A 21,600-nucleotide genomic window follows, 5' to 3' on the forward strand; every position below is an offset into this window, starting at 1 on the left:
TTCCTTCATCCACCTGCTGGCCTCCACCACTTGCTAATGTTATTGAATCTGTGGAAGATCCGCGATATCCACCACACGAAGTAACGAGTAACGAGCCTATCTAAATCCCAGTAACGAGTAACGCGTTCCTGGTTTTGGCATAATAACTAGTTACCGTGCTCGTTACCACAATAATAACGTAGTTACTGTAACGCGTTACTTAATAACGCGTTAGTCCCAACACTGTATATAACACATATAAATGGATGTGACCTTTATGAACTTTTCAAAATGACTTTATATGTCTGACCCATTATCTATATATATTAGAGCAGATGTGGAAAACCACTGTTAGACCTACTCTATACTAACACAAACACAGTCAAAAATTCATTGCTAGTGTGACATGTGGTCCTTTTTGCCTTTGACCAATGATATGCTGGTTACTTGGACCAGTTTAGTATTTGCTGTCACAGAGGAATGTTAACCATAAATCCAAAAGACAAAACTGAAAAAATATGTTAATTGCAAACATGTTTTTGCTTAGTAAAAGGATTGAAATAACATGGAAACTGTCACCTTAAAGCCTCATTGTAAATATTATCACAAACAGATGTTTTCCACATAAACAACAAAGCTCCACCACATCCAATCACTACATATAAATATAAAAGAAAACAACAACAAATAAAATGTAATTAACACATGGGAAGTCTAATGAGCTTCGAAAGAAAAGCGTCTGGACTTCTTTGAGTTGCTTGAAGACGTTTCACCTCTCATCCGAGAAGCTTCTTCTTCTAAGGGTCAGTGGTGGAGAGTCCCAGATTTAAACCCAGTGGGAGTTTCCCCCCAAAGAGGGACAAAGGACCCCCTGATGATCCTCTACCTAATCACATGAGCCAAGGTGTGAAAGTGGGTGTGGGTCCCAACCAGGCAGGGTTTCGGGTGAGCTTATTGTGAAACCTGGCCCCACCCTATCATGTGATTTCCCTTAGGTCAGATGGCCCAGGATGTGAGTGGGCATTAAGGTGTCTGGGAAGGGATCTCAAAACTGGATTATAGATGGCAGACAGTTGGTGTCATAAACCACCGCCTCTGTTCAAAGATGGTCGCTCACAGTGGACGTAAATGTCTTCTTTCACTCCTCTTTCAAACCATCTGTCCTCTCTGTCCAAAATGTGAACATTGGCATCCTCGAAAGACTGACCTTTGTCCTTTAGATGCAGATGAACTGCTGAGTCTTGTCCCGTGGAGGTGGCTCTTCTATGTTGTGCCGTGCGCTTTTGAAGTGGCTGGTCTCTCCGATGTAGAGGTCTGGGCATTCCTCGCTGCACTGTACAGCATACACCACATTGTTAAGTCTGTGTTTTGGAGTTTTGTCTTTCGGGTGAACCAGTTTCTGTCTGAGTGTGTTACTGGGTCTGAAGTACACTGGGATGTTGTATTTGGAGAAAACTCTCCTGAGTTTTTCTGATACACCGGCTACATAGGGGATGACAATGTTGTTGCATCTGTCTTTCTTATCCTCCCTCGCTGGTGTCTGATCTTCTTTTCTGTGCCTCTTTGCTGACTTTATAAACGCCCAATTAGGATAGCCACATGTTTTAAGTGCGTCCTTTACATGTGTGTGTTCCTTCTTTTTCCCTTCAGGCTTAGAGGGAACATGTTCTGCACGGTGGGGTAGGGTCCTAATTACTCCAAGTTTGTGTTCCAGAGGGTGATGGGAGTCAAAGAGGAGGTACTGGTCCGTGTGTGTGGGCTTCCGATAAACTTCAATGTTGAGGTTGCCATTCTCTTCCATGTGCACAGCACAGTCCAGGAAAGGCAAACTGTCGTCCTTTGTGTCCTCCCTGGTGAACTTGATGTTTTTATCCACAGCGTTAATGTGCGCAGTGAAGGATTCCACTTCTTGTGTTTTGATTTAATAACTAAGCTTAAAACAAGTGTTACCTTTGAATATCTGTGGGAAAAATCTGATGCTACCCCAAGAATACAAAGCCACACTGGAAATGATGACAGGCTTGCAACCTTCTGTCTTCTTGGAGTGAAGTGCCTGATCAGTAGAAGTGAGTTGACAGAAGTCGGTGTCTGTAAGAGTGGCCAAACACTGATACTCTGTCCACTTGCGTAGAGTCTAAGAAGCTGGAATGCAGGCACACTGGACGAGCTTGTTCTAAAAAATACAGAAAAAGGAACATTTTAGTTGTGTTAAGGCTTAAAAACTACAGATGAGTTATACAATGAACAATATTGAAATACCTTATAGGTGCTGCAGGCCACATAACCAGAATCCAGAGCAATCTCACACTCACATGATGGTGAGAAAAGACATGAGCTCTGCAATGAGGTTTGAATGTCTCAGTTGGGACACTGAAGAACACAGAAGACAGCAATACCTGCACAGAGAGACAGAGTAGAAAAAGCATAGATTTGTAATCCATAATGTGAATTAAAACTCAAAAAGTTTCAACAAGTATAATCATTTGAGTGTGGAATTATTTATGCAATACACAGGATTTAAATTAATTAAATGAATTAAAAGCAATGACATTTTTTATCAAAGATAAAGAATCATACCTCTCTCTGCTCTGAGGATCACTGAGCATTTCTGACAGGAAATACAGTTTCCTCAGTATCAGTCATAATTGATGGTCTCAGAGGTGTGTAGTGTGGCAGCATGATGATGGTCTCCAGATCAGGCAGGAGGTCAGGTGATGGGTGTGTCACCTTCTCCATTGAAGACACACTGGTATGGCAGTTTCTTAAAACAGCAGTCTCCTTGTGGCATGTAGTTATCTGTGCAGTCCAGCACTGATGGATCAGGTTTGGCTCACCAGTTCATGAAGATGGGGTTAAGATGTTGTTGTTTCAGCTGAGGATGGTGAAGTTTGAAGGTTTTGCCACAAAGGAGACTGTGCCCTGTCTGAAAAAATACATCTAACAAAACAAGTGCTTATAACACCACCCACCCAGCTCAGCCCCCAAGTGTCTATGTAATGCTGGTATGGGGTGTCGGTTACTAAGTCTAATTAGTGCATCAGAAAGCGTGGGCTACACCTAAAGCCCACACTTTCTGATGTCTTTGTTTATTAGCAGCTTTTTCCAGCTGCTCAGAGAATTCTGACTTGGCCTTTATCCACCCAAACCCAAACCCACCCGGATAAAGGCCAAGTCAAACTCACACACCATACAAGCATTACATAGACACTTGGGGGCTGAGCTGGGTGGGTGGTGTTAAACTGTAGTCGGGAACTTTCAGAAAACTATCCATTTACTTCTAAATCAGTTTTTATACATATTCTGTAAGCTGTACTAATGTTTTTCTCTACATAATGTATCATTATAGACATCTCTGGTAGCCTAAAGATAGTTTAAAACTTTTGACATTTTTTACCTGTAAAACATGATAAGCAAAAACTCATTCATCACAAAAACTTTTGATTCTACAAAATCTACTATAATCAAGAAAATATAATTGTCTGTATTTATTCATGTGACCCATAATAAATACCTGCATTTATCTGGGATTTATTTATTTACTATTTCATATTTTAAAGCCCTTGGAGGGGAAGATCTCGTTTGTTGAGCTACATACGTCACAGTAAAAAGATGTAGTCATTTAAAACATGAGAATAATAAAAATGATGTTGGTTTATCAAATGTTGCAGCACATTTCGGATCAGAGGTGCATGATAGCAGAAAGCAGATCTCCCTGCTCTGCATGAAGCTCAGCAATGATTTGGTGAAATGATTAATAACATTGCAATAAGAAAGGGTCTTCTGACAGACAGAGTAGGGAAGACCCTTTTTTCAATGAAAAATCTTTTTCATGCTCTACAATCAGTAAACTCTGTAACAAACATGATCTGTAATTGTTTCAAAACTCACCAGACGACTTCATGATTGGCTCAAGGACAGGACACAAAACACAGGGTTGTGGTAACTGTAATATGTTCTCAGAACACCTGAATGTAGGCTTTGCTGTGGCTGAGAAACAAAAATGAGGTCAAGCAAGGTGTTCTTGTCTGTAGTGGCAGAAGTGATCAGCTGTGAATACCCTCTCGACTGAAACTGCTCCAGAATCTGTTTTCTTCCACTCTGTAACTGGTTCTCATTAAAATCTCCACACACAATTATTGGGTGACAGTCCATTATTTCAAGTGAATCTAAAAGACTTACCAGGTTTTGCATGAATGGTGTCAAACTGTAATCTGGAGGTCTGTACACAACAGCAATGAGCGCAGGGAATGGAGCCTGAACCTTCAACACTAAGAACTCAAGATCAGTGACATTATGCAGATACTGTTTTACCTGAACCTGAAAATGATTCCTCAAATACACAACAACTCCCCCACCACTTCTGCTGGCCATGTGAGGAAAGTTTGTGTAGGACACATGTCTGTTGCGTTTGAACATGGTGTAGCCGTCCAAATGAAGACTGTCTGCAACAAAGGAGCCTTGGAGATGAGACTCAGTAAGACACAAAACATCTGCTAAACACATTTCATGATGACTCTTGATGTCACTGATGTGAGATGGCAAACCTTCTGTATTGTGATGGATCAGTGTAAGAGTGTCAAGTCTGCTGGCTGTTTCTCTGACCTGAAGAAGAGGCATCATTTCCTCAATGCTGGCTTGTCTCATGGTTTGGAGCGCTGCAGTTACCTCAGGATTGGCATAAATCTTTTTCTCATCCAAGTCCTGCAAATAGAGTCCACTGAGAGACGTCACCCTGCTGAGAGCAACATAAGCCATACCTGGTTCAAAAATGTTCTTCATTGAAACTACAGCTGTCTGTGTTGTAAGACCCTGGGTTTTGTGAATTGTGCAGGCGAATGCTAGCTTTACAGGAAACTGTCTGCGTACTGCTCCTTTAAACTTCAGACTCTCCTCTGCTCTCTCAATGTAAACCAGATCATCAGATGCTGCATTAGCACTGCGGTTGTGTCTCATAGGCTGCCTGTTGTCAATTCTGAGCCCCAGTTTAATTATTTGTCCATCATTTTCAGATCTCACCACCTTTACCAGTATACCAAAAGCACCATTGACTAAACCGTTTAGTGTGTCCAAGTTTCTGGTCAGCATCACTCGAGCTCCTTCTGCAACGTTCAGAGTGTCGGGCAAATCATTTCGCCCACCTGTAAATGGTTTGTCTCTTCGTGCCATTCTGCCTGTACATTTATCCTTCTGGAAATCGTCTGCATTGATGATTATAATGTTTGAATGAAGCTTCTTCAGGGTATCTGTGTTGTGGGATTCCACATTCTTGTTGGTGGCATAGATGTGTAAGACCTCAGTTGGACATTCTTCTGGTACAGTCACAGCCTGTGACAACAAATCTCTGTCGCACTGAGAAAGCTCATCTGTCTTTTCTTTGACTCTAATCCTGTTCAGCATCTCTGCAAAGGCCACATCATCTTTCTGACGCATGATCTCGGTTAGAGTGATCATCTGAAAATGTTCCTGCCACAGGTCAATCTGTTCTGGATCATAAACACAGAGAGGTTTAGACTGTCGCACTGGTGGCAGCTGGTAAAAATCTCCAACAGCTAAAACTGACATTCCACCGAAAGGTCTCTGAGTGCCTTTGATTTGTTTCAGTCTTGCATCCACATAAGCAAAAAGGGGTTTTGAAACCATTGAAATCTCATCAATAACAATAATTTCAGCATTTATAAGCTCAGATCTGACTTCATCCAGTTGATTACCAAGTCCTTGAATGGGTGGTTTCAGACTCCTGGGTAGTTTCAGTAGAGAATGTAATGTAGAGCCACTGATAGAAAAAGCTGCTGTACCGGTAAATGAAGTCAGTAAAACAGTTGGATTTGATATGTCAGCTTCTTCTGCATTAGCAGGCAGTCTGCTCAGGATCTTTGATGCTTCAGAGTGAATACACTTAATCAGATGTGACTTACCAGTTCCTGCACCACCGTTGATATAGAAGAGAAATGGATCTGGGTTCAAACCACAAACTCGCTGAATACACCAGTCTCTAATGGCATAGAACACGCAGGCCTGCTTCTGGTTCAGATTCTGATACATTACACTTACCACTGCTGGATCTACTGCAGGTTGTTCTCTGATGGCTCTGATCTCTGTTACAGCATCAGACTGACGACTGTAGTCGGGAACATTCTCCTGTTCGTTCTCATCATCAGAATGTCTCTCAGGAAGATTCTCGTCACATTGCATCCTCACAACTTCAGATTCAGGAGCAAGATTGCACCATTCATCAATCACAACATCCCTATTTTGTTCAAATTCTTCCAGTGCACTCTCAATATCCTCAGAGTTCTTCTCATACTTGTCTTTATTTCTTTTCACAATCCGTTTCACAGACTCACTGTGGTCTGAACATGGAAGTTGCACAAAACCTGAGTTGTAGAAGGACTGATAGGTTTGGAACCCTTGTGGTTTCAGTTCCTGCTCTGATCTGTGTGGAAGGTAAAGTCTCAACAGTCGACCATAATATTGCTCAGGATCTTTTTCTTGTGAGCTGTGGTAATACCTGATTATAGCTGGTTTATCATTCTTTCGCCTTTGTACAAATCCAAGCTGGTTTAGAAGAGGAAGCACATCTTTTCCTTCATTTGGACCACTCACCAACCTGCACAAGGCAGCAAAATCAGCCAGTGACATTTCCTCATATTCTGGTGTCTCAGGTCTGCATTTGTATTTATCACTCAAACTTGTCATCCAAATATTACAACTGTCGTGTGTTGTGCTTTCCAGGTAGCTCATGGGGCGACTCATTTTTACTGGGTTATCATCTGTTGGTACAAATACAACACTGCGGGAACACTTTTTCATTTTTAGGCCACAGACTCGAGTCACACACTCCTGTGCGCTGATTTCTCTCTTTTTTGAGTAAGCCTGCATCACAGCTCTCATTTCATCACATTCATTGACGGTGTTCTTATCAGAGTTATCAATAACGGTCTTCAGGTATTCAGAGAGGCCAGATTCTTTCTTCGTTATATATTTACAGAGGTATTCTATACATGAATAGGCATTCAATATTAACGAGACATCTAAATTAGAGTTCCAGGCTTCAAGCAGGTCTGGGTTGTAATTGTTGATCCAACACTCATTTGGGTCACGTTTCAGAATAAGAGCTGTTTTCTTGTTTATGTCTTGGAGGCATTGTTCATACTCATTCATTGTCAAGTTGCATCGTGACAGAATCTGCTCTATGGTGAGGGAAGCAGCTTCAGGTTCTTTCAGCAGGTTCAACAAAGGTCTGAGTTTGGCTTTTGCAGCTTCAGTGTCTGAATCCTCATCCTGTCTCACAATCATTGTTCTTGTGGCTGGTGGTTTTGGAAACCCAAATCTACAACCAGAGTTCACACTCTTAAAGCATGTCTTTGTGTGGTTTTTGCTGTGCTTTTGTAGTTCAGTGACTTTTTTGTGCAGTTCAGGTTGTTTTTCTGGATCAGGGAGCTGAGCTGAGATGTATCTGTCCACAAAGTCACAGACAGTTTGGTCATCATCCACATCTACTTCTACCTTTTCTCGAATCCACAGCAACATGTGTATATGTGGACTACCTCTGTGCTGGAACTCAACTCTGTAAAAGTAATCAATGATCTCACCAAGGGGCTGTGCAGGAGAAAAAAGCAAATCTCTGAACAAAGCCTCAACACGTTTATCAAACATTCGCATGGTGGTTACTGGATTTGATCTTAGAATTTCACACTTTTCTGACCAGTCCAGGGCTTCAAAATCAACCTCTTCACCTTGCTGTCTCTTTATTGCTTGAATCACTTCCGGCCATCTCATCTCAGCAGCAGAGAAAGTGACAAAGAACTGAGGTGTTCCTATTTGACGAACCATACTGAATAGATCTCTGGTAGTTTTCTGCCAGTAAGCTGGAGTTCCTCTGAGTGGCTGCATAAATCTGATTGCATCTTTATTTCTTACCAGCTTCTCTACTTCTGTCTTACTTTGTAACATTCCTGATGTGATTTTGCGTCCATCTTTGGTCATAGTTTTACCTTTCCTTAGCTGTATTGTCATGCTGGAATTAGCCAAATGTATTTCAGTGACAACTGTGAGAAAAACAGGTAATTTGTATCTTTAGCAAATCTTGCATCAATGTTGAGAAGCCTTGACTTGAAGTAAGCACTCGGTGTGAGCTTGAGACGTCTCTTTTCATCCAGTGTATTCTGACCAGTAGGAAACTGCACAGGAAATGCCATGGCTTCCAAATGAGGAGTTCTGAAGAAGCTAACAGGATTGTTTCTTTCTGCAGGAGCCACACAATATGTGTTATCAGTGAAACAGAGAATCTCTTCTGAAATGTCTACAGGCTGCAGACAACTTTCTAAGCAAAACCTCCATTGTTCAAATCACTTTCTGGTTCATCTGGATTTTGTTCCTCTGGTTGTTCATCACAGGATTGCATATTAATAGCTTGTTCACTTTCAGACTCACTTTCGCACAAAAGGGCATCTTTTTCATAGTTGTCAATTTCCATTAAATCTCTTCATCATAATCATCACTTCCCATGCTGGCTTCATCACTGCTGTCATCATCAGGTAATGTTGGATCACAAAGCAATGCATCATCTCTGATAACAATATCTGTGTACTGTGGATGAATTTGTTTCAGTTTACGCAGGGCTTGAATGAGTTTAGACCAGGTGACAGTCTGGAACAGCTGATGGCCTTTGTAGCACAGTCGTCTTTTCAATTTCACCCTCATTATCTGTGAATGGCTTCTGAGTCTGGGTAAACATTCAACTGTTTGTTGGACCTCAGATGGTACACACACCACATTACCACGTATGAGTCTCTGTCTCCCCTTTGGAAGAGGAATAATCTTAGCAAATGGTATGCATTTGGCAATCAGATGTCTCTCCAGAATGTTGAGATCACACAGTTCAGCTGGAATATCCTGCAGTTCTAAACCATTGACAGCAGCAAGCCTGGGCATGCATCCACTTTTGAGGGAACTGTGACATGTGTGACAGATATACTCCTTTTTTCTCTCAACAGGAAAGCTGCAGTGATCATGACATGCTTCATCACACATATGAACAAATTCACCAGTTAGACACTGCTGAGCTACAGTTTGGTGTTTTGAGTAATTTTCTCTTTTGCAGATTTTCACCTGATTAGGAAAAGAAGCTTTTAGACAAACAGTACAAACATAAGATGGTGCTGACTTAATGTTGGATCTGAAACAGATATGGCCTCATTCATTAAAGTGTTATCTGGATGACACTGTAAACTCTCAGCTGGTCGATGCATCTGGCGATATTTTCGTTTTATGTTCATTGCACATCTGACATTATGCATCTGTCTAAAAGAAAAACCGTTCCAATATTTTACTCTCATTCGTTCTCTCATATTGTCCTTGTGTTGTTGCTGAAATTGTTTCTCTTCTCCATACCGCTTAGTCATGTAAGATCGTTTTTTCTTTTTAAATTCTTCGCTTTCTTTATATAGGTTATATACATATGACCTCATGTAAGCTTTATGTTTTTCTCTGAATCCAGCACAAGTTCTGTATATTCGTCTTATACGCTCTTTCTGCTTATCTCTGAATATGGGAGACTCTCTATATGTTCTTGTTACACGTTCCTTCTGCTTATCTCTGAATATGGGAGACTCTCTATATGTTCTTGTTACACGTTCCTTCTGCTTATCTCTGAATATGGGAGACTCTCTATATGTTCTTCTTATACGTTCCTTCTGCTTATCTCTGAATATAGGAGACTCTCTATATGTTCTTCTTATACGTTCCTTCTGCTTATCTCTGAATATAGGAGACTCTCTATATGTTCTTGTTATACGTTCCTTCTGCTTTTCTCTGAATAGGGGATTGTCTTTATATGTCCTTATGACACGTTCTCTTTTTCTGTCTCTAATTTTAGCACTTTCTCTATACATCTTTCTCAAATGTTCTTTCTTTTTCTCCTTATAGGTAGCATTTAATTTATACAGTTCATTTCTATACAGAATCCTTTTCTGTCTGTGATCAGGATCATTAGACTTCCTAGCTGAGTTTTTTTTCTTTGTCTTGAAGCTTTCATCAAACCTGTACATCTGCCTTTCTTTGTCTTCTGATTTTCCTTTCTCTGTGGTACTTTTTCTTGGGCTAATAATTTTCTCCTCATTTTTTGCCTTTCCTGTTTATTACGTTTCAGCAGTTTATCTGAGAGTTCCTCTGTTATCTTAGTTGAACTGGAGGCAGTGTTTGAATCATTCTGAGGAACAGAATCTGGTGTTACTGGAGTTTCTCTCACAGAAGATGCAGAGGTTTTCTTTTCAAAATAATCAGAAGGATGTTTTTTTCCGGGAGCAGCTGTCTCATTTGAAGAATCAGCTCTGGATGACATTACTTCACTGGTTAAATCTTTGGTCACAGGTTTCCGTGTCTGCTCAGTGTATATTTCGGAGTTTGATTCATGAACACATTCACTTAAAGCTGGTGCTGGTGCACTTGTAGCGGTTTGTCTGTATTCGGTGGTCTGATTAGCATCTCTTTGGTCAGCAGCGTTTTCACTGTGAAACTCGATGGGCTGTAGCTCATAAGTGCAGGTTGGTGCGATGCTAAACATTCGGTACAAACATTTGATCCTGTCAATCATGTCATTAAGACGTGTGAACTTCAACATAACTGCAGTTCCACCACTTACACTTAGCGACAATGGCATACCAGTAGACTTACGTGGGTGAGGGTCAAAATATGCATATTCACCTGAAGTCAGCCTGCAAACGGCGATGACTGTTCCTCCCATGACTAGCAAAGCGTAGCAAACTCTGAAGCCAAACACTGTAGTCCTTGTTCAAGGCTCGGAAGATGACCTGTACCATCAAATGTGCCGTAACGAGCAAACTGAGACATGTCAACTTGATATTCACGTCTGCGGCTGGTGACCACTGAGGGAAGCTCATCACAGGCTAGAAACACGCTGTTCACAAACCTCTTTCTGGCATCTGAGTACACTGCATGGCCTTTGTCCAACACACGGTTAAGATCTGCTTTGGTAATGAACTCATCCTCGTGTAAGAATGACAGGAAAACCAAACTGTTAGCCATACATTGCTGATTACGGTACTTCCATACCTAGGAGAAGCCTGGCTTCGGGCTGCACAGATGCTACTCACTCGTGGACGACTTTCACTGTTTGTAACCTGTACATGAGACTGTACTGGAGCTTGTCCATCATGCTGTGTTTGTACAGTTAGCTGGGGTTCAGTCTGGATTACCTGCATAACTTCAGGATCTGGGACAGACACTGAGGGAACACCTCTCTTTACCACATCTGCATAAGACACTGTGGCTGTCTCTCCATCATGCTGTGTTTGTTCAGTTAGCTGGGGTTCAGTCTGGATTAGCTGCATAACTTCAGGCTCTGGGACAGACACCGAGGGAACACCTCTCTTTACCACATCTGCATAAGACACTGTTGCTGTCTGAACACTGCTCTGCACTTCTGTGCTGGGAAAGGCTGAAACACACACCTTTACCTGCTCACTGCTCTGAGAAACATTCACCTGTTCTTTCTCCTTCAGACGTCTAAGCTTCTGGGACTGCGACCTTTGACCTTTTCTTGGCATTTTGCTGAAGTACAACCTGGAGCTTATATGTGGTTATACACAAATATAAACAAAACTGAACCTTGAAACAGAAAAACGTATACAACTCCTCAAGTTACTGTTAAATCTGAGAAATGTACTATTATACTACTTTAAAATGTTTGTATGAATATATAAATAGACGTTAAGCTGATTTGTACTCCAAACTCAAAATAAAGGAAATTCAAAGTTCTCTGGAAACAATTTGGTCCGTTTTATTGTAGCTCTTTTAGAAACTGTATAATTTTACTTATATTTTTTTTAACCAGACTGGTAAATAATTACAACTTCTGTAAAATGATATGCAGAATAAATGTCAACAATCAACACGCTATAATAAAAGTCTTAGCTCTTAGGGAGTTTATGTAAATCTTTCAGATATCTAAAATTTAAATCAAATATATGGAGCTTTGGTGGTGTGGTGATAAGATGACAGGCGATGAGGATTCTTCAGCTGGATTTTCTGCAGCAGTCAGGAAACAGGAAGTCTGGGTCCTCAGGCGCTTCTCGATGACAATACTAACTGAATACTTACACTGAGTGACAAAATGGGTTTGTCCTTAAATAATAATACTATAAACTTGCAGTCAAATGTTATAGCCAATGAAACAACTAACAGACTGGATCTAATTTATTATTTATCTGAATGTATGTATTACAAAATAACCAGATTATCTTATTACAAATAAACTTATAAAAAGGTGATATTTTATACAATTGATCAAAGTAAGCCAAACTAGCAGTCCAAACTAAAGTCTAATGCAAAATTAAAATGACAAATGTAGGGCTGTGTAAGTAGTTTCTACTATAAGTTCTACTGTACTGTAATTCTACTACTGTATATTCAACTTGTAATTTCCAGCAAAATGACTGAATGTGAGAGAGCTTAATGACAGGAAAGAAGGAGCAGTGAGAGCAGAGATCTCTCAGAATTCTGTAACAGATAGATCAAGTACTGGTAACTTGGATTTCTGAAAACTTGGATTCTGAAAACTTGGATTTCTGAAAACTTGGATTCTCAAATTAGATAGAGCAGTAGAGATAGAGGGATACAAGATGGAATGGCTGTCAAATTAGATAGAGCAGTAGAGATAGAGGGATACAAGATGGAATGGCTGTCAAATTAGATAGAGCAGTAGAGAGAGGGATACAAGATAGAATGGCTGTCAAATTAGATAGAGTTGGGAGAGAGATAGGATAGACAGAATTGCTTATAATGATAGAGAGAGAGGATCTTCTGCAGCAGGTCACCTGTAAGACACAAAAAGCCTGGAATTAGTCGTATTTCCAATATGCTTGGATTTACCATATTCTTCAGACTATATGGCACACCTAAAATCCTGTCATTTTCTCAAAAACATACAATGTGCCTAATGTATCGATTCTGGTTATGCTTACTGACCTCGAACGGGATTTCTGTGGTACACAGCGCTCAAAATTCTGTCAAATATTTTAGTAAGACTTCATAAGCTACAAAGCTACGCTGCTTGATGTATGTCAGAGCATTATGGCTACCATAGTCAGCACCTCGCAGAGTAATTTGTACGGTGCTTCAACATAACATTATGGTGTGTGTACAAGGACCTGGCATGTGCTAAGAGACATGCTTATGAAGCAGATTTCAAATTGATCAACCCATGAAGAGTTTGATGGATTTGTGGATGAGGAATGAACTGAAAAAGTGAGTGTATTGTTCTGTATTTTATGTGTTACAACTGAACAGTGTTGAGAGTTGTTTGTGAATGACTTGAATAAAGTTTGACTTATCTGACTGTTTTGTTTGGCTTAATCTGCCTTAAAAACAGACTTGTTTATTGACGTTATGCCTTATAATTTCAAAAATACAGTAAATGTAGGGCTTTAAATACTAAAGAGTTCTACAGTAAATTATTGGACTGAACAGAATGACAATGTTTAACAAATGATGGCGGAACTGTTATAAGGACATTTTTACATTCTATTAAAACAATAAACTAAGTCTATAAACTCAAACCAAGACGTGCTGCTACAGTAACTTACTGTAAATATTATATGGTCCAAATAAACCCGCACACTGAGGTTACAGCAGAGTTTCAGGCCTCCTGCTTTAAACACTTTATATCCATTAAACTCAAAATTATTTATTGACTGGCCAAAAAGAACACAAAACCTTTCTCACATTTGCCTAAAAACATCTTGATGATCAGCAAGAGCTGTGAAATGATTTCAAAACACTATTTTGGACCTTAATTAAGACAACTGAAATTCAAACAGCAGTCGCTTTCTAAAATATCGGATTTGTGCCGTTCACACTGTCATACCATGATACCATCACTGATACCAACATGACAAAAAAATCTGATTTGATGCGCTTTCGCCTGCAGTGTGAACGTAGCCTTAGTCACTCAGGCAAAATACTTGTAGCGTTTTGACTTCATGCTAATTCATAAGTGGAATGAGAGAGAAAATAAAAATCGATAGCTGTGGTGCTCTTAAGTGTTTAAGGTACCGCCTATACTCACACTTAAATCCACAAACATAAGGAGAAATCGAACAACTGCATAAAGATATCTCTGACATTTAACTATGTTTGGACTTGATAAGCCATCAAAAATTAAAATCAGACATTAATGGGCTATTAAACTTCATTGACATTTTCAGGGGCAGTCAGTGGTCCTGTGTGGGGGCTTTGCTGCTACAGATTCTAAATCCTGACTATTTGTCTTTGCCCATGAGTGAATGGCAAGATAACACAAATAGCCAAACTACTGTAAGTAAATTACTAAACATTACCATTACTGTCTACTTACCAGCAAAGGCAAAGCCAAAGATCTGTTCACTCTATGTAACAAAAGACAAAGAACAAAAATACAGGCTCAGACAACTCCAATCAGCATTAGACAACAACAACTCTCCTCTGTTTTCTTTTTCCGCACCCTAATAAAGATGATCATCTTCATAAAGGTAATATGTAGTTTTATCCATTTGCAATAAGCCACACAAGTTTCTGAGTCATGTAATGCTCCAAAATTTAGGTTCAGTTACATAAGAGAGTAGATATTGTAACCAATGATTTGCTTCACCTAGCACTGCACACTTTATCAAATGGTGATGTCACAATTTAAAAGTAGGCAACAATCACAAATGATAGCTTGTATGGAATGTTTGTAGGCTTTAACATTTGAGGTGGCCTGCATTCAAATTCTATTGACACAATAAAAACAAACACTCTATAAACTTACACCAAGATGTGCTGCTACAATAACTTACTGTAAATATTAATAGGTCCAACAAAACCAACACACTGAGGTTAGAGTAGACAGTTTCAGGCCACTCTGTATGTATTTTGGCAAAATGAGAAATTTGGAGACAGCTAGTTTCTACACAGCAGTTTCTACATATTTCAGTCATATTTGGGGCATGTTTGATACACAGCAATAAGCACTCCACTAAATCTATGATAAACTTATCATAGCTGATATTAAGGCCTAATTAGCAAAATTTAGTATGATGATAATTTCTTTGTAGATCATTTCATGATACAAAGAACAGAAGTGAGTGCTGTATCTGAGCTCTTCCATGTAAGATCTTTGCTGGATATTCCCACATTTCTTAAACAAACAAACAAACAAACATGACTTTCAGACACAGTTCATCTTTTGTAAATTAGGCCAGGATTATTTTCAAAAAACAGCCTTGATAAAATATCAGGCCACTATAAAATTTCTTATGTTTATGTTTTCATCCCACCTATATTTTGCAAGTCATTATGACAAATTACAAAAAGCAGTTTTCAGGCAGTGATTTAAGGAAAGAAGCTTTTGAAATCCACAATGCCCTACCACCAGTGGTCTCAAACTCTGGTCCTTAAGGCCTGGTGTCCAGAAACTTTTGTATGTGTCCCTGTTGCAACACACCTGCATAACATTAGTAGGTCATTAGCAAAACTCTACAGAACCTGACTGCATGCTGAGGTGGTAATTCAGCCATTTGATTCATGTTATAGCAGCTCATGAGTGAATGAACATGATGTACTGAAAGTACTTTTAGAAGTACATTTTTCCAAACACTTAAATTACTTAAATTTTAGTAGTCTTAGGGATGCCACTTCAGCATACAGTGAAATTCTATACTCTTACTAATGACCTACAAATGTTATTCAGGTGTTTTGTAACAGGGACACATGGAAAAGCTTCAGGACACCGGCCCTTGAAGAGTGGAGTTGAAGACCCCTGCCCTATGTGAATATTTAATTGTCCCTAAACTGCTAGTCATGAGCTGCTCTAATGTGAAACAAACAGATATAGTTCTGTAAAGGTTTACAAAGAGATTTCTAAGGATTTGGAGACCCCAGAAAACAAAAACCCTCCCAGATGTTGTAGCTGAACAGGCAAAAACAAGTTGCCTAATAATATCTCGATGATAACCAAGAGCTGTGCTGACTAACTGCACTAAACTGAATCATCTATAGTGAGAGAAAAACACCAGCATTAAAGTCAAACATGGTGCTGTTACTGTGATGTCCCAGAGTTCCTTTACTACTTCAGGACCTTCAAGACCATCAACTCATCAGGTCCTGGGCTTAAGTTTAATCACACTTAGGATCTGAAGCACACAAGCAAGTCCAATTGAATGAATAAAACAAAACTTTTGGTATAAACTAATCAGCCTGGACTTGAAATGAAATTAAGATACTTGGTATGACTTGAAAACCCTATATTGGGCCTTAATTAAGACTTTTTTCTTTTTTTGCCTGTCCTGTTTGGATCTAATTAAGACAATTCTGAAATTATAGTGGACCAAAATCAACCAGTGATGTAAACCAGTCATTACCAGTTACTGTAAATGCTTGATGATAATTGTTGCTATCGGGCATCCACAGCTGGGTATTAGAGACCAACATGTTTTTACATTAGACCAGGTTGTTCTGGTTCAAAAATGAAATCATCACTTTAAAACTGCTTTTTGTATTTATCCAGGTCATCCTTGTTAGATGATTTGAAACATGTGAAAAAGCATAAACAAAATAAATCTGCAAGGAAGAAAGACCTTTCTCAGCACTGTACCGCAGACAAACCTTTACTTACCAGACTTGCGACGACCAGATCAGTATCCTAGAGAAAGGAAACAACACATCAGATCACTGTTTAATGACTTACTGTTGAACCTCTTCACACACAATCCAATTTACTGTGACATGAAATAACTAGTAAAATCCTCAATTTCTTCAAGCCTTTATGAACTCACTGTAGTCTGAAGAGGACAAACTTTAGTTACAGAGTCTCACATGGCGATAACATGTGTAATAAAGGCATGCATACTACAGAAGTGCAAAGAAGAGGCACCAATATTTGTTGGTACAGATTATGGCTTTTTAGCTCCATCATTTCTATCACAAGTCAGTGCTTAATAAAGTGTGGAAAAACCACAACTGTTAGAATCAACGGAAAACCTCATCAGGTTTTAGTTCTGATCTGAATATGTAAATCCTAAAATACATGTAAATTTTGACATGTCATAGTAACAACAGTGGCACACCATTTTGCAATTACAAAATTATAATAAAAAGTCCTTCCATTGTACCTGTTGGCAGGAATCTTTTTTTTGCAATATTTCCCTTTTATATATAATTTCAAACACATTGTATCAAGCAAATTATTAAGAAACTGATTTAAACTTAGTGTATAGTTATAATTACACACAGGCTTTAACATACACAACATTGCCTACTCACAACTCTGGTTCTCTGAGTTTTTTATTATTGCTTAAATGTTTAACCTACCACTTCTATTCACTCAGGCAAAAATACTTCTATAGTGGTCTGACTTTAATGTAATACATAAGCAGAATATGAGTGAAGATATAAATCAACAACTGTGGTGCTCTTAAGTGTTGAAGCTACCACTTACACTAACTCACCTAAAATGCGTTCATAGTTGTGTCTGCTACGTAAATCCACAAAAAAAAGGAGAACACAAACAACTGTATAAAAACAGTTGTTCGTGTTGAAACATAAAAATCAGACACAAATGGCCTATTAAGCTTCAGGGACAGTCAGAGGTCATGTGTGGGGCCTTTGCTGCTACAAGGTATAAATTCTGACCATTTGTTTTTGCCCATCAGTAAATGGTAATGTCACAAAAACCAAACTATGTTAGGTAAGTTGCTAAACATGTTACACAGTGACAATGTCATATTACTGCAGTTACAATTGCTGCTTACTTACCAGCAAAGGCAAAACCGAAGTTCTGTTTCACTCTGTAACAAAAGAACAAAAATACAGAATCAGACAACTGAAATCAGCATCAGAGTCAATACTGCATCACAATCTGTAGTGAAAAAAAAAAATCAGTTAAATTCTTTGTTTACAACAGCTTTACTATAAACACCCCATCTTCTCTTTCTGCACCTTATTAAAGATTTCCGTCTTTATTAAGGTGATGTGTCGTTTTATCAATCTGCAATAAGCCACAGAAATGTCTCATTAACGTAAAGCTCATACTTTGGTGCTATTGCATAACACAGCAGATACCACAAGCAATGATTTGCTCGCACTGCACACTTGATCAAATGATAACATCACAGTTTCAAAGCATGCAACAATCACAAATGATACTTGATACTATAAATGCTTGATGGTAGTTCTTGCTATCAGGGCTTCCACAGCTGGGTATTAGAGACCAGCATGTTCTCACATTAGAACAGATAGCTCTGGTTTGGTTTTCTCTGCTTCATATGTGAAATCATCACTTTAAAAATGCTTTTTTGTATTTATTCATATCATCCCTGTTAGATATTTGAAACATGTGACTAAAAAGCATGAACAAAATAAATCTGCAAGGAAGAAAGACTTTTCCCAGCACTGTACCTCAGACAAAATGAACTCACTTTAGTCTAAAGAGTGCAAAATTTAATTGCAGAGTCTCAAATGGCCTTAACATGTGTAATAAAAACAATAATTACTACAGAAATGCTTTGATAAGCCTTTAAAATTAAAATTAGACATAAATGGCCTATTAAACTTCAGGGACATTTTTAGGGACACTCAGAGGTCTAGTGGGGGGGCTTTACTGTTTATAAATCCTAAATGTGTTTTTGCCCATGAGCAAATGGCAAGATATCACAAAAAGCCAAACTATTGTATATAAATTGCTAAACATGTTACACAATCCCAGTTTCATATTGCTTCAGTTACAATCACTGTTTACTTACCAGCAAAGCAAAACCAAGCTTTATTTCACTCTGTGTAACAAAAGACAAAGAACAAAAATACAGGATCAGAAAACTCAAATCAGCATCAATACTGCATCACTCTGTTGTCAAAAAGATTCACTAAACTTCTTTGTTTACTACAGCTGGAATACAAACAACAACAACTCTCCTCTGTTTTCTTTGGTCTACATCTCATTTAAGATTGCAATAACACTCATACATGAAAAACTGCACGATATATTTTTAAGGCTTTAATATTTGAGGTGGTCTGCATTCAAATTCTACTTCCTAAATATTATCAACTGCACATAGTATCATTAAATATGCTGTAGTTTTAAAATAAATATCTATGTACCATTCTAATAATAATAATAATATACTGCCATATTTTATTTATGTGAAGGTGGGCTGTTGTTTATTTCATTAATTTTCCACAAAGTGAGAATTTAAACTGTGCTGCAGATTAGGTTGGCACAAACAAGCCTTTGTTAAACAGTTCTTAAAAATTAAAGTCTCCTGTTTAGGAGTTCTTATTATTCTTGAGCTATGTACACAGGTACTTTTGAAAATGGAGATTTTTCTATGCGTTTGCACCTTTCGTCCACACTTAAACGGCGTTTCGGTGACTGAAAACGGAGATTTCTAAAAACGCTTGCCAGGATATTTTCGAAAACTCCGTTTTTGCATTTATGTGTGGACGAGAAAAAACGGAGAAAACGCAGCGTCAAAGATGGCCTTTTTTGACGTCACACTGTGCGCCACGTTATTTTTCGGTGAAATGCATTTCTACAATACGGTTACTGTTAATTGTACTCTCTGCAGTGTTTAAATGCTTACATATACACACACAGTTACTGTCCCCCACACATATGACTCGGTTCTGCTTTTATGCCCCATCTTTGTTTGCTATTTCCCACCGAGGCTTCTAGACTTCTGATTGGCCAACATTTCTACACGGTTAGGAATATATCGCCACCTGTTGCGTTGGCATGTTCCTAGCAGAGTTTTCCTTCATTTCTGCATTTACGTGTGGACGGGATTGTTTTTTAAAACGAAAACGGAAAGTCTCAGTTTTCAAAAATACCCGTGTATGTGGGGACATAGCCTATGTTTAATCCTCAGTTTCTCCCTCCCTCCTTTCTCTTAATTAACCCACAAGACCTGGACAAACGTGACTCTTTTTCTCCCGTGTTCGGTCAGAGGCGGTAAAATGGCTCCTTTGATCTTGCCGACAGCTGAAACTGAATCTAAGATGGCGGTTCGTTAAAAACTTTACAGCATAAAGAATGAGGCTGTTTTAACCAACTGATTTGTGAGAGAACTAACTGCACCTTATTTAACAGACTGAAAAACACGAACACACCGAATGTAATTAATAAAACAACACAATAACCGTGGTTTACAGTCAAATGAATTATCTTCATTTCACACTGGGCTCATAAGAACGCTAGTCGTTAGCATTGGGTTGTTAGCGTTAGCTCATCAAACACTGCTTTACATACAAAAATGACAATTTTTCACTAAAAAGCAACCATGTGTTACTTTAACATGAGTTATACCTCGGCTGGCTTTATAAATCACTAACAAGAACTTGTTAAATCGCGCAAAGAGTATAGACATTTAGGAGAGGAGAGGAGAAGCACAGGCGCAGCACTCACCGAGAGCGGACTCAACGAAGTGTGCGGAAAGGCGGATGTCCGGCAGTCAGGTAAAAGAGAGGCGTTCACGGGTAGTAGGAAATTCCAGTATTACACACAATGGGCATTGTAAACATCAAAAATGTAGGTAATTTTAATATTTTATACAATATTATTTGCTACAGAAAAAAACTAGCAGAACTTAATTCTATAAGTTGAATAAATATTATAGAAGGCTCTTCTCCTGAACACCAACACCAAATAGCTGGTGAAGAGTTCACCAGACCTAAAAAAAACAAAAAAACAACCAGTCCAGGACTCAGATATGAATGGCTGGTTGGGAAGCCATGCAGCCCTGATATGTAAACTTGAATATTACAGTTCTCACAGAGGATTGACTCCCTGGGACCTACCACAAATATATAGAAATACTATGATTACCCAGAAATACTACATTTAGTAGAAATACTATGTTTTAGCACAAATACTCTGGTTTTGCACAAATATTATAACATAGCAGAAATACAATTACCGGTATATAGCAGAAATGCTATATTAGAAAGAAAAATAAATATAGTAGAAATACTATGATTTAGCAGAAATACTACAATATAGCATAATAACAATGATTTAGAACAAATACTATGATTGAGCAGAATCAGATCAGAAAGGGTTTTATGCAAATGTTGAGCAGGTTTACAACATTAGGAAATTGCTGCAGTGCTTAGTGCAAACATACTGTCATAAATAACGCTTAAATAGACATGAAAAAAAAAATAAGACTAAGAATTAAAAGTGCTAAGTAGATAGATATATACATGAGTGCAGGTGGTGATCAGTGCCAAACATGGAATGATGCAGTGAACACAGAGTAGGGTCATGTGTTAGTGGTGGCAACAGTCATACGGTTATTGTTCATGTGTCAACAGCAGACGGGAAGAAACTGTTCTTATGGCGAGAGGTTTCTGGTGCGAATGACCGGAGCCTCCTGCCTGAGGGGAGCAGGTCAAACAGACTGTGTCCAGGGTGAGAAGGGTCAGCTGAGATCCGAGCTGCACGCCCCAGTGTCCTGGAGGTGTACAGGTCCTGCAGAGATGGGAGTCTGCAGCCAATCACCTTCTCAGCAGAGCGCACACGCTGCAGTCTCTGTTTGTCCCTGATAGTGGCTCCAGCGTACCACACGGTGATGGAGGAGGTGAGGATGGACT

The 21,600-nt window shown here is 39.0% G+C and overlaps 1 protein-coding gene and 1 long non-coding RNA gene across 3 annotated transcripts; both read right to left on the reverse strand.

Annotated features, from left to right (window-relative positions):
• Nucleotides 1-10,279: 10,279 nt before the first annotated feature.
• LOC109201119 (uncharacterized) lies at nt 10,280-11,601 on the reverse strand. The gene is made up of 2 exons (XM_025904771.1): nt 11,094-11,601; nt 10,280-10,986 (listed from the first exon to the last, which is right to left on the reverse strand). The coding sequence occupies exons 1-2, from the start codon at nt 11,544-11,546 to the stop codon at nt 10,726-10,728; spliced, it is 714 nt and encodes a 237-aa protein (XP_025760556.1). The 5' UTR covers nt 11,547-11,601; the 3' UTR covers nt 10,280-10,725.
• A 324-nt stretch (nt 11,602-11,925) lies between these two features.
• On the reverse strand, nt 11,926-20,424 carry LOC109201118 (uncharacterized). Of its 2 annotated transcripts, none has more exons than XR_002061116.2 (5): nt 20,414-20,424; nt 17,770-17,801; nt 16,631-16,657; nt 14,354-14,384; nt 11,926-12,815 (listed from the first exon to the last, which is right to left on the reverse strand). It is a non-coding gene; the product is annotated as an uncharacterized LOC109201118 (long non-coding RNA). The 2 variants fall into 2 exon arrangements; XR_002061115.2 differs by lacking the exon at nt 20,414-20,424 and adding an exon at nt 17,953-18,034.
• Between the last annotated feature and the right edge of the window lie 1,176 nt (nt 20,425-21,600).

This window comes from Oreochromis niloticus, unplaced genomic scaffold (genome assembly GCF_001858045.2).
Source record: "Oreochromis niloticus isolate F11D_XX unplaced genomic scaffold, O_niloticus_UMD_NMBU tig00006995_pilon, whole genome shotgun sequence".
NCBI classification, from domain to species: domain Eukaryota; kingdom Metazoa; phylum Chordata; class Actinopteri; order Cichliformes; family Cichlidae; genus Oreochromis; species Oreochromis niloticus.